Genomic DNA, 14,310 nt, shown 5'->3' with positions numbered 1-14,310 from the left:
CAACTTTTCCCCCCCAAACCAGAATTAGTCTGGAAAATACACTAAATAAGATATTATTATTATTATTACTATTATTATTATCTTTTTACAAGGACACTTCTACTACCCCCAAAACTCTGACTATCCTAACTCTTCAAACCACATTAAAGATATTAGATTTAAAAGTAATTTTTTGCTTAATCTCTTTCCTCACAATTCCATTTTGATAGCTGTTCAAATAAACTGTAATTTTAACTTTTTTTATTTTTACTATAAAAAATGAAAATGTCTACTGTTTAAACATGCAGCAAAATCTATTTTTTATATAAGCCAGAAACAATGTCTTATAAACAAAATCATTCATAAAGATTACGTTTACTGTAATGGAAAAAGAGTGAAGTCATCTACATATATCCTTACTAATAAAAGCCTAAGTAGTCATCACGCCGTGATGCCCTCACACCGTCACAAGATGGGTGAGCACACAGTGGGCGCATGCAGGTGGGTGGGGCTGGGCTTGACACTGCATGCACAGCATGGAGCCTGCCTGGGAGTCCCGCCTCTTCGCAGAGCCAGGAGGAGATGGGTCCTGCCTGGGGGTCCAGCGAGGCCTGCCTGAGGGTCCCCTGGCTCCGTGCAGCGAGGCCTACTTGGGGGTCCCGCCTACTTGGGGGTCCCACCTCCTCCGGGCTCTGCACAGTGAGGCCTGCCTGGGGGTCCTGGGGGTCCCGCCTCCCGGCTCCACGCAGTACGAAGGTGGGACCCCCGGCTCTGGCCTACCTCTTTGGGGCAATCCATCGAGGAGACCTGGATGGAAGGGTGGGGCTTACCTCTTTGGGGCGATTGAACTTGGCCCTTCCGCACTTGGACAGGGCACAGGCCAGGCTGCCCTTCCCCCCTCCCCCTTGAGTGCACGAATTTCATGCACTGGGCCTCTAGTCTCTCTCTATATATATAAAAGGCTAAGTGACCATCGCATCTGAAACAACCGAATGGACGAACGAACAGGCTGTGTGGGGCGACTAGGCTGGCAGGGGGGTTAGTGAGGGGCGACCAAATGACTGAGCAGCGGGCTGCGTGGGGCGAGCAGGCCCGCAGGGGTGTGTTGGGGGTGACCAGGCCGGCGGGGGTGGGTGGGTGGGGAGGCAGTGAGGGGCGACCAAATGACTGAGCAGCAGGCTGTGTGGGGCTACCAGGCCTGCAGGGGGGAGGGGGGCAGATGGGGGTGACTAGACTGGCAGGGGGAGGGGGGGAGAGGAGCGCAGTAGGGGGCAGTTGGGGGTGACCAGGCCAACGGGGCGGTGGGGGGGGGGGGAGGTCAGTTGGGGATGACAACGCCAGCAGGAGGGATAATTGGGAGTGACTAGGCCAGCAGGAGTTGAGGGGCAGTTAGGGGTGATCAGGCAGGCAGGCGAGCAGTTAGGAGCCAGTGGTCCCGGTTTGTGAGAGGGATGACATCACCCGAGGGGTCTCGGAGTGGAGAGGGTGCAGGCTGGGCTGAGGGGACGCCCCCCCCCCCCCGTCCCCGCCCATGCACAAACTTTGTGCACCGGGCCTCTAGTGATATAATAAAAATGTGCCTCAAAGTGACATGCTTATTTCAAGAAAAGCAACACTTGTTAGGAACATCTGCTTCATTGCTAGAAAATCAGAAAAATAAAACTATTATACATTTAGTAGACAGTGCTACAAGGCAGAATGAAAAACCAAATGGCATTTTTGAGTCATAGGCCATTTTGTTAATCATAAGAAAAAACTCTGCAGAGATTTTAGTATAATTTAAACAAATCTGACAATTGTTAAGCTCTTCAGATATTTGCTGAAAGATACATGAAAAAGATGTAATTTAGTGTGCCATGTATTCATCCTAAAGGTTTAGCTTCATGTTTTTAGCCAAAGAAAACTGGAAAAAGTAACTTAAAAAATTAATGCAGCTAAGAAACTAAAATTTACTTACAATCTATGGTTTCTTATGATTAGCTTAAAACAATTCCTTTATTCTATACAGATAAAATAATTTTAGAATAAAATGATCCTGAAAATTTATCCAGGAAGAAAATATTGTTTCAAGATTGATACCCTCTTTGAATCCCAGCTTTAATGCTGTGAGAACTTGGGTATGTGACTTATCTGGGCATTGGGTTTTTTCCACCTATAAAATAGGGTTGTTTTGAGAATTAATCAGTAAATGCAAATTTCTTAGAAACAACACTAGGTTTATAGTAATGAGTTCTGTGAAGATTAGTATATTGTGAATTCTCAATATGTGGGGCAAAAGGATGGAAGAAAAATAAATAAAACTTTGAGTGCCTAATATGTGGCAGATATCACTTTAGGTATTTTTCAAAGCTAAAAATTATATTAGCCCAATAGATGAGAAAATTGAGGCTTAGAGAGAATTAACTTGCTTATAGTCCCACAGCTTCTAAGTGGTAGAGTTAGGAATGGAACCTAGTGCTTTGCTACTTTAGTCTATGCATTTCCACCAGTGAGGTTGTCTCTGGAGAGGTCTCAATCAGAGTTCATAAAGTGAAGAAGTGTATAAATGCATTTCCTATCATGGATTAATTTATTTTAGTAAGGGAAGCAATAGAGGACCACCATATTGGACACTATGGGTTAACTCAAGACTCAACCAGCACTCATCCTTCCAAAATAACTAAGTGGATAGTCTTTACTCATTAGGACTGTTAGCACGGAAAAATCTGTGTTAAGTATAAACAAAACATTCCTTCAATAAAGTTTAGAAAGCATTATACCAATCAGGAGTAAAAGAAAGCAGAAGTTGCACTGGTAATTCTAATATTTCACTAGCTGTGAAAGCAACCAATTAAAAAAGTCCAAATAACGATTCAACTGTCAAAGCTAATTTCATTCATTAAAAGCAACAATTTGTTACTTTCAATGTTTTACTTACTTCTCCAATGGAATCTTGAGAATCTTGGTTGTATACTTGAGTCTCTACCTCTCCATCAGTACTTTCTTCTGCCATAACTTCTTCCTTAATCACAATATACAAGTGTTAGTCACACCTGTTCATGAGATAATGCATTAATTAAGCTAGTTCTCCCAATAAAATAAAACTCATTTGTAATTTTATGAAACCGTATGTCAGAAATGTTCACTTACACCTACTCATAAAATATTATCATATTCTTTAGTAATACAAAATAAGTCTTATGAGCATTAATTAAATACATGCTCATGAAATTTAGTAGTCTCAAGTTTCATAGTAAAATAATTCATTACAATTTATCCTCAAAAAAAGACAATAACTATAATTTTGGTTAATCTGAGAAAAAGATAGGTGACAGTTTAAAATGTGCACGAGATTATACATATTCTTTGAATTAAAAAAAAACTGAAAGGGAATTTATGTTTTGTAGCTGTATTTTTAAAATTGAAAAGGGAACTAATTTAATCAAATATATGTAAAGGATTTAAAACACTGTTGGCAACAGTAACAATACCTGAATTGTCAGTGGAAACTTTGCAGTAAATTAAGGAAGTTTTCTGGATTTAGGACCCAAAAAGTCTATTCACCTAGTAATGCTATAACTGAAAGAATACCTTAACTCTATTGAAAGAAAATAAACAGAAAGACCTTTACACACCTCAGTTGCTACAGGTGTAACAGTTTTCAATTTCTTTGGAAGAGGCATTTCCACTGTATCATCAGAGACCTGGTCTGACGCTTCTATGGTGCTATCCTCTTCCTCTTCACGTGTACGCTTTGGCAAAGAAGAACCTGGGGTAGCTGAAACTTTGAAATTACATAATTTAAATCTTGAATTAGAGCATGATAACAAACTCAATTTAGACAAAGTTAATTTTAAAAACTAAACTTGAAATAAAATGTTAGGAATACATTCATCCACTTTGATACCCGGTAGAAAACAACTATGTACAAAGAATACTCAAGATAATGTATTATATCCAAGAAAGTATAAGCACACAGGCCTACCATAACTTCATTTTAAAGTTAATCTTACCAGTGCCAAATACTGCTGTGGAAGTAGATGGCCGCTCAACTGGCGAACTCTGAACCACTTCTACTATGTTTGGGGACAGCTCTTGATTTGCAGGCTCAATCTGAGGATGACTCTGTTGAGTGGGTTGCACAAAAGCTGTAGCCTGTGTTTGCTGCTGAACAGTTAAAATGGATTGAGGGATAGATGGCTGGACATTAGGACTAGTAGACCGAACAGATCCACTTGTGCTTCCAAAAACTGGAACATGTTCCACAGGCCCTTCAGATTGCATAGCTGAAAAGTAATTATAATACTTAATATATTAAGTCTTCTTATCAAAGCTGGGATTATCCTCCCTATTCTGTATTATAGGTGACAAAAACAGAGGGTAAAGGCAATGTATTAGGCATTTTTGTGCTGTCTATGGGACCGATAGGTAGTTGAATTAAATATCTGAAACTATTTTTGAACTATTATTCTATTTAAATTATATAAAATAAATGAAAATTAAAAGCAAGCGTCAAATATAAGTATTTATTAAGCATCATTTTGTTTAGACAAGAAGCCAAGAAAATTGCATTTAGTAAAGTTTTACTAAACACCTACCTATCTTGGGGTTGGATAAAAGGATTAAATAATGAAAATTCTTGCCCTTTAAGAACTCAATCTAGTGGAATAAAAAGATATGTATTTAACTGAATTGTAACTGCTGTAGTGAATAGGAAAGTGTCATGGGAACAAAGCGAAGAAAACCATGAAGAGATCAGACAATTTCAACAAAAAAGTGATGTTTGGGTTCAACCAGTGACTTAGTATGGTTTTCCAAAGTGGATTTCGTATCATCTTTCTTAGTTCTTAAAAGTGAAAATTTGCCCTGGCCTGTGTGGCTCAGTTAGATGGACATCGTCCCTTGCACTGAGAGGTTGCTGGTTTGATTCCAAGTCAGGGCACATGCCTGGGTTGTGGGCTTGATTCCCAGTAGAGGCCGTGCAGGAGGCAGCCAATTCTCTCCCATTGGTGCTCCTCTCTCTTTCCCTTCCTTTCACTCTGCAATCAATTAAAACACATATTTTAAAAAAGTGCCTTAAGAAAATAAGTGAAAATTTTAGTCCTGGAAAAACCAGTTAAGTTTCCTCCCTTCTTTCAAAACACAACAAAGCAAGAAGGGAGGGAGGAAATTTGTTGCCTTAACTAGTGTCCTGAGAGGTATTACTTAAAACTATTAACTGCCCACTTTTATTACATGTCTGACTTCAGCTTTAGTGGAAGCCTCATTTACCCTTAAAGTTACTGTCATCCTCTCACAGTAAAACTAAATAAGCAGCCAGGCCACTCATATCTGTATTATTTTACTTACCTTCTTGTGACTCCACTTGTGTAGTGGGCATCACTGTGGCTGTTGGGGTAGTAGTAGGGTTTGTAACAGTTGCAGGTGTGACCATTGGGCGTATACTAGCCCTGGGTGTTGACTTATTCCCAGCCATAGCTGCAGCTGTCACTTTACTTGGAGTAGACACAACAGGAGTTGGCTTGATATTAGCTGTTGGTGGATCTGATGTGCTGGCACTTACAGAGGGGAAAATATAAGAATCATTAAATTACTAAAAATATTATTTATAAAGTACACACACTCTATCAAAATCAAAGCACATATATTTCCTGAAGTGAGTGTTCAACAAATATTACTTTAATATGTATTCAGACCTTACTAATTCTCTTTTTCCTAACACTGCTTTAGGTAGACTTTTGGCTGATTAAAAATTTTTTTTCAAGAGTCAGTAAATATAGTTCTATACATTTTGTTCACCAAATTTTTCAAAACTCTTATTGAAGAGGTTTTGAATTTAAGCACTGAAATCTGTGCAGGAAAATACTCTGCAGTGGTGCATCCTGACATTGTGAAATGTATCCAACAGTTGACCACTTTCCCCAAGTTTCAGCCCAGCATCTTGTATTGGTATCCTTAACATCACAGGGAAAATCGGTAGCCTATCTTAGACGTCAATCACAGACTAAAAGATGAAAGCTGTTTTCTTTGTCACAAAGCTCTACCTAATGGGACATACTTTTGTAATAGGTACAGATTTGTTTTTCTCCCCAAAGATCACCAGATCTTTCCTGAACTTTAAAAGAAAAACAGATAGACTATAAAAGGATTAAAACTCACATTCCTCTTTCACCAGAAGCTGGAGTTGTTTTCAGTGTTATCTGTCTCTGCTGTTCTGGAACCTATACAAAAAGAAGACTATGGATTACTGTGCCTATCCCACAAGATTCCACTAAAAAATGTCATCAGAATGTTTTACTTTTGTTAATTCTCTCTGTATTCTTGGTTTAGCTAAAATTCACTCTGATAAGGACTCCTCAATCACCAGGTACCTTCAAGTAAAATGTACAGAATTAGCTCATCACCTTATTAGTAGGTTCTTGAGGCTCATCTCTCTGCTCAAGGTGTCTCTCTTGATGCTCCCTGAGTTCTCTTTCCAAGCGACTAATTCGACCTTCATATTGGGACTTAAGAGCAGTCATACGAACATCTAATTCATCTTTCTGCTGATCTAAAGCCCCGTTCCTTTGTTTAAGCTCCTCATTTTCTTTCGTTAGCTGATCCTTTACACCTAAAGAAGTAATCGTGATTCTATTAATATTATAATCAAACACTGGAAATAGAGAATATTTATGTGCTTAATAGATACTCAAAGGTTGTATACTAGTAAGATTCTACTCCTGAACTTTTACATTTACAGTAATTCTGACATACATATATCTCAACAGGCAGAGTTCTAAACATCTGTATTTATTATTCTAGTATAAAATATACTTATTCCAATATAAAAAAATGTTACTTTTCCTAGCAAAGATCTAAAAAGTAAAGGATCTACCATAAACTACAGCCAGCAAAAGTCCTTTTATACGGCCTTTAATATTTCAATATGGTATTAAGTACAATATTATAAATTGCAAAACTTTCACTTCATACAACCTATTGTATAGACTAAAAAATTATTATTATTTTTATCTTATTTGTTGCTGGGACACTATCTTCGAGATTAAAAGAATTGCTCAGAATAAAACCTAACTAATTTGGCATTTTATTTACCTACTAAGTAGTCTGGCAAGCAAGGCACAGTGAGACCCTGTGTATTGCAACACAGGGCTCCTCCTTAACTTGAGATGGTATTTTGACATGGTATTTTCCCTGAAGAGCTACGGTAGAGGGGTCCTCAGTGAAGTGAGGCACGGAAAAATCCCTGGGCTGGTAAGATTCAATGTTGTCTATGAGTTTACAGAGGGGTCTCTGGACAATACACTGTGGCCCCAAAAGATCTCCATCAAAAGGTCATAACAGTTACAAACTAAAGCAGAAAGGAAGTAGTACTCCCTATCTATTCATTACCAGTAAACAAGAAAGACTTTTTATATCAAGGACATCCTCATCACTTGAAAATTAAGAATGCTCTTATTTTGTGTCTAAATAAAGAAACCTAATATACATAGTAATTTACCAGCCAAATGTGCAATCTTTGATTTTGCTGCTACAATAGCCTTTCTTGTCTTTTCTTCCTTTTCAGTTATCTGCTGCCGGAGCTGCTCTTCCTGTGTGGTTCTATCTTGAAGATCCTGACGAAGTCGTGCAAGTTCAGATTGAAGCTGCACAGTCTGTTCCTGGAGATTTCTTGCTTCCGTCTCTTTTTCAGATAATGTCTTTTAAAGGAAAACCGAGTATTTACTAGGTAAAGCAATCAAATCAATATAAATTGTATGCTCTACAGACTTAAAATGTAAAACATTATTTTGCCTTAGATTAAATGGAAGTATAAATATAAAATGCTGGTCAAACCAAGTAAGTGAACACTTGAAGATGATTAGATACTACTTTCAGACATGAGTTATTCAAAGTAAAAAGGATAAAATACACGTCCATATGATGAAAAGTGTCAGTGTTTAAGATATATTTCTTTCTAAAATTCATTTTTATGACTGAATAATATTGCATTCTATTTCTTTAGGTATTCAACAAGGAAAAAATTGGGACATGCACCTTCCACTATTTCACACTCATACCTTCTGCAGATTCTCTACTTGACTCTCAAGTGATTTTGACTTTGTTTCAGCTTGGTTAAGGGTTTCTTTGAGCTCCTGCATTTCTTGGATTGAGACATGCTGTTCCTGATGGTCTCCAGAAGACTGAGCTGAGGACTCCATGATCTAATATAACATAGTAAACAGTCATAATATACTCCACTCCCACATTTATATTCAGTAATCCCACTTCTGCAAGTTTATCTAAGAAAACTAATCATATTATGCAAAGAAATTTAAGGGTATTCATAAATGAATTTTCAATAGGACAACTTGAGTGTCCAAAAGTAAGTTATTAAATAGGTTAGGGTTTTCCATAAAACTGAATTATTAACCAGCAAATCAGGACAATGATGCCATTAGCATAAAATTATTTGGAATGACAAATTACTCACAAGTAAAGTGTACTTACAGTGGTTAACACTGAGCAGTAAGAATTCTGGATTTTTTCCTTTATATATTTTCTAATCTAACATGCGAAATATGTCATTAGGTCAGTATACAGTTCCTTATCTTTGGGAATTAAAAACAAAATGCAGATTCAAAATATAACAAGGATTTAAAAATTACTTTAGATAGGTGGTTAATTATCAACTACTTATTTAAAACTATAAAACAGCCACCCCTGGCCGGTGTGGCTCAGTTGGTTGGAGCATCATGCCACACAAGGAAAGGTTGCAGTTTTGATTTCTGGCCAGGGCACATACCCAGGTTGCTGGTTCCATCCCCAGACAGGGTGCAAATGTGGGTACAGAAGGCGACCGATTGATGTTTCTCTCTCACATCAACATTTCCCTTTTTCTCTCTCTCCTCTCCACTCCTCTCTCTCTAAAGTCAATAAAAACATATCCTCAGCTGAGGACTAAAAAAAAGTTATTTTAATAAGTAAATAAAACTACAACACAGCCTAATTATAAAGAACTATCATTTTTTTGATATACATGATTTTAGTTAGCAATGAGTTTTGCGAACATAGTTTTGAAAAGGGACAGTATTTCAAATAGGAAAATTGATGTAAAATACCTAACATTTATTAAAATTTCTTTATGAATTTATAGTACATTTTGGGACATATTAAAGAGCTAATTTTAAATAACAGTATCATAAATTAGCTTATATGAAAATTTAGGACCTAAAAACCAATAATCAAAATTATGAATAAGATTTTTAAATGTAACCCTGATATATAAAATTGTGTAGATCAAAATTGTATGTCAAGAAATATTTTATGTATATACGTAAGTATACATACACACACGTGTGAATATATACACATAATAAAAAAAATCACTTCAAAATACCTTATCCTGTTGTGCTTTGAGTTCTTCATATTGAGTCTTGTACCTACGCCCAATTTTCTTGACTTGAGTAATAGTTTTGACCTTTTCTTGTATATCAATTATTTTGGCATCTAAGTCCTTCTGGACACTTTCCTTTTCAGTTCTTACTTTATTTAAATCTTCCTTTAGACTCTGAATTAAGTTTTGATTGTTAGTCAAAGATGCATTTGATCTAAAAAAAATAATCAAAGACTAAGTATATGAGACTCGTTTTCAAATCCTTTAACAGTTTTTAGTGTTAGTATTGCTTTAGTAAGATTTTCATTTAAAAATCTTTTTAAAACCCCACATACTTCAAAAGATACTTTCTTAATTTATAAACTGTGATCCTTTATAAAGATCTTATCTGCTTATTAGATAGGCATACATTCCCACGTTTAAATGAGAAAAACTGAGGTGTAAGTGGTCAAGTAACATGCACAATTTTACAAAGTAAGTGTTGGTACGCAGATTATAATCCACATTTGTCTGATAGCAAGATTGACTCTACTTGATTGGGTATTGAGTAAATGTTAGGTTTTGTAGACCACATACAGTCTTTGTCACCTGTTCTTCCTTTCAAAAAATGCTTTAAAATGTAAAAATCATCCTTAGTTCATAGGCCATACCAAACAAGCCCTGTGGGTTAAAGTTTGACAAACCCTGTACACTTTACCATAAACTTAACTTAAATCAGATGACCCTGAATTAAGAGTATGGGTTTAACAACTACTAACACTGCAAACGTAGGTACCTTTCTGAATTTTTAGCTTTCTCATTTTAAAAATTAAGTAATATTATTGAAGAAATAAAATGCTGGACTACTGTTATAAAACAAGTAAAAAATACATGTGACAAAAATTTGTAAGCTACCCAGCATTTATAAATAGAGATTATGACATGGACAACTGACATTAAATCCTTTAAAATGTAAACCAGAAACATTAATTTTAATATTCAACTTATCTTTAAAAGGACAATATAAATTCATTAAAAAAATTTTTATGTAAATACTTCATTAAAATCTTTCAAAATAGGTTCATAAATATATTCTAACCAAAATAAAAATAAAAACCTATTTATAAGTTATTCTGGCTGTTTAGAAAATAAACCACATTTAGCTTTAGATTCATAACTGTGTAGTTTTTGTAAAAAGTCATAAAATATAGAGAAATAATTCATATATGAAAGCTATCATAAATTAAATCACTGCTTGCTTGGCTCCTTAAAATAATAAAAGGAAAGTAAGGGCTCTAGTACTTTCCATTCTTTTTAAAATCAGGAAGCACTTGGGAAGCCTTATAAAGAGCAGAAATAACTTCTCTGAGTTCATGTATTATATACAATTTAAGGCTTCTTCCTTCTACCTTGCAATCTCAGCTTTAAGTCTCCCAATTTCTTCAGTTAACTGTTGAATGCGCTTAGTATGAACTTCCTTTTCAGAAAGGAGCTTCCGATACTCTTCTGTATCTGGGTCTTTCTGTTGATTTATTAGATGCTAAAATAGCAAAAATGCATAACATAGCTTTATATGTTTTATCAAACCAATGTGCTATATAACAGCAGAATACTTAATTATGTTTACATTATGTGTCTTGGATACACAATAATGAATCACCAAACTACAAGATAATGAAGATCAAAGCTTTAGTTTAGCTAAAGTCTAGCCAAAATAGAAAGGGAAATGTATTTTCATAGTTGCAAATGAAAATTTCAGAATAGTTACAATGGAACCAAATAAAGAAAAAAATCTACAAGCTTTTAACATTAAACACCTTTTTCATTAAAGTGACATTTACAAGGAAAAAAATGTTTCTAATGCATTATAATCTAAAAAAAAATCAAATATAACTAATTAAACAGGACAGAAGGTAGTACAATTTAATAGAAATATATGTAGATTTGGGTAGATCATCCTCCTTTGTTGACTTTTCATATTACTTGTGTGATTAAGAAAAATAAAGATTAAATGGGCTCTTAAATTCTACAGTCCTATTCAGATATTGGATTCTAGAACATTTTCTAGGTACCAGATGATGGGTGAACTGCTGCTTTACACTTACTAATTTTTGTAACATGAAAAGTGATATGTCCATTTTTACAAACGAGGAAAACTGGCTGAAAAGATTAAGAAACTCTGACAAATCACATAACCAATACTTGGCCAGGCAGGTTTTCAACCTTTTGTTTGAATATAGAGCTGGAGTTTCTAACCATATACTAGTATGTGATATGGTTTTGTCCTCCCAAGGTTTCCAGTGAACAAGTCTTCTTAAAGTGTTCCAATAAACTATATAAAAATCCATTGTTTCATGTATGAAAGTATTTTAGAGATAAAGTGAAAGTCTAAATTTGGAGTTAAAAATTAGCCGTTTTTACAAAACATGACCAAAAAAATTTAAAAACCAAATTGTATTTATTTACATGTAACATATTCGACTTTAACTATTAAATATAGTAACTTCTGCTAGTTCTTCAAAATAAATTATCCCCTTAAATTTTATCCTATTTAAAAAAATCAACATTTCCATGTTTCGGAATAGGTTTAATTGCATTTACCTGGTTACGTGCTTTCCAACGTTTGACATCTTCTTCTAATAATTTCTTTTCTGCTTGCAACATGCCACTTTTCTCACTTAGCTCAGCATTTGCTTCTTGTAAGGGTAAAATATCTAACTCCAGTTTCCTAACCTGAAAATAATGCCAATTTATTTTTAACACCTGACGTGAAAATTCATAATTTAATAAAAACAACATGCCTCCACTATTGATTAGTAAGTTACAAACCTTTGCTTGCATCTGCTGTAAATCCTGCTCTAGCCTCTCCTTTTCTTCTCTTAGCATCTTATTGGTCTCCATAACTACGCTCATTGTTTCAGTTTTCTTCATCAGTTCTTCATGTTGGGCCATTGTTTTTGCAGTTACCTGAAGATTTCAAACACATGTATACACCAACATCAAACAATAGATAAAGATCTACCTTTTCCTACCAGTTCTAATCTTTGCTACAAAAGTGAGAATTATGTCGTTTTAAAACTAAAATTTTTGAAAGCTTTACATGTCTATTTTTCTGTGATGCCTGCTTATTACAAAGACTTTAAACAAATGCAAGAAATCACAAAGATGAAAGTAAAGAGATATGACAAACCCCATCAACAAATAATCCATTTTACTCTTAGGTAAAAACAGCAATCCAGATCTCTTTCTATATCTATTCTTTTTCTTGGTATACTAAATCTGTAATAATAAAAGTGTAATATGCAAATCATCTGAACAGCCAAGACTGTCTGGATGTCCTTCCGGACGACCTTCCAGATGAAGTTGGGGCTGCAGCCAAGGGAATGAGGCAGCGGCCTGCGGCTGCAAAGGCCTACTCTTGCAACGAATTTTGTACACTGGGCCTCTAGTTTATTAATAGTTTTAAAATGATGTTATTTTGGTCCTTTCCCTCTGCCCTTTGCTCAGAAATTTTTTCATATCTTTCGGTTGTTCCATCACTTTGGTTTTGAGCACTTTTACTGAGTATTTACTGAACTGTAAAGAACTTTTATCCTGTTCTCATTGGATGTAATTATCCATCTTTTACAAGTGTTACCTTATTCCCTAACCATTTTTAAAGCTATGGCTCATGGTTGCCATGCTACAGTGTTCTTAGTGGGTAGATATTCTATTACTTTTGATATGTTTTACTTCTTCACTTTCTTCCTACTCTGTAAGAATTGGTTTTTCCCCTCTGAAGTTGTTTGTGGGCTGGACATTTTCTAGTACTGTTTGCATTTCAATAGACCAAAGGAACAGCAGAGGAGACAACACGCAATCTTTTTTAGAAATACTGATCCTGCCACTTTCCTCCAAGTGTTAACACCACTGAATCAGAAGGTCTGGTTATTATTTCTATGATGGGATCTATTTGAATTTGGATTGCTTTCTCAACATGATGTAATTCTGGAACTTTTAATTTCTGTGTGAAAACATAAATTCCATAAATCTATTCACTTTCCCATGTCAATGGTTTCTCTCTAGCAGTCAGTTAACAGAAGATAAATGATTCCAGGCCTTAATTTCCTTCCTTCCAGATGTGAGGTTATATATTAATGCAGTGGTCACCCACCTTTCGGACCTCAGGGACCACTGGTTGGCGAATGCTGTATTAATTCATCTCCTCACAATAAGGTCATGCAATAAGTTTTTGGGTGTTAGTGAGGGTTAAGGAGTCTAGCTTGTGTTGTGACCATCCATTTACTATAGCATCTTCTTTTTCTTTCTTTGATTATTACTACTATTTTTTTCTCCTTTGCTGAGGAAAAACTATTCTGTAGCAGTTTCAATCCACCATGTCATCCTAGAATAACTGTCCAAATGCATATATAATGATAACTATAATTAAGATAACTGAAATTTAATCACTTATTATGCACCAGACATGATTCTTAATGAGTCATGTGCACCAACTCACTTAATCCTCCTCCTCCTCATCCCACTAGAGGCCCGGTGCACAAAATTCGAGCACTTGGGGAAGTGGGGTGGGGGGTAGGGGTCTTTCAGCCCGGCCTGCACCCTCTTGCACTCCGGGAGCCCTTGGCGGATGTCTAAATGACGGCTTAGGCCCACTCCTCGCCAGCGTGAGCCCGGCTCAGGGCTTCTGGCTATGCGGCGCTCCCCCTGTGGGAGTGCACTGACCACCAGGGGGCAGCTCCTGCGTTGAGCGTCTGCCCCCTGGTGGTCAGTGCACGTCACAGCAATCAGTCATTCCACCGTTCAGTTGATTTGCCTATTAGCCTTTTATTATATAGGATTATTTAGATGAGGAAATTTAGGAGTAGGGAAGTTAAACAGTGTACTCAAGGCACACATCTAATGACATAAAGCTAGAATTCGAAACCAGGCAGTCTGGTTAACACTAGTGTCTTACCACTATACTATATCACTGTCTAATAAATGTTTAATAAAATGTGTTT

General features: G+C 36.1%; 1 protein-coding gene across 2 annotated transcripts in view; it reads right to left on the bottom strand.

Annotated features, from left to right (window-relative positions):
• Positions 1–14,310, bottom strand: part of TPR (translocated promoter region, nuclear basket protein) — a 65,297-nt gene that overhangs the window by 20,284 nt on the left and 30,703 nt on the right. For both annotated transcript variants that reach the window (XM_080649231.1, XM_080649232.1), the window contains exons 29-40: positions 12,140–12,277; positions 11,912–12,043; positions 10,720–10,850; positions 9,335–9,545; positions 8,016–8,159; positions 7,457–7,655; positions 6,363–6,568; positions 6,118–6,179; positions 5,308–5,516; positions 3,972–4,244; positions 3,594–3,742; positions 2,897–2,980 (exon numbers count right to left, since the gene is read on the bottom strand). In XM_080649231.1, coding sequence (XP_080505357.1) covers positions 2,897–2,980; positions 3,594–3,742; positions 3,972–4,244; positions 5,308–5,516; positions 6,118–6,179; positions 6,363–6,568; positions 7,457–7,655; positions 8,016–8,159; positions 9,335–9,545; positions 10,720–10,850; positions 11,912–12,043; positions 12,140–12,277 — 1,938 coding nt within the window. The remainder of the gene's footprint in view (positions 1–2,896; positions 2,981–3,593; positions 3,743–3,971; positions 4,245–5,307; positions 5,517–6,117; positions 6,180–6,362; positions 6,569–7,456; positions 7,656–8,015; positions 8,160–9,334; positions 9,546–10,719; positions 10,851–11,911; positions 12,044–12,139; positions 12,278–14,310) is intronic.

This window comes from Plecotus auritus (assembly GCF_963455305.1).
Source record: "Plecotus auritus genome assembly, chromosome: 12".
Lineage (NCBI taxonomy): Eukaryota > Metazoa > Chordata > Mammalia > Chiroptera > Vespertilionidae > Plecotus > Plecotus auritus.
This window is presented reverse-complemented; position numbering and strand designations above follow the sequence as displayed.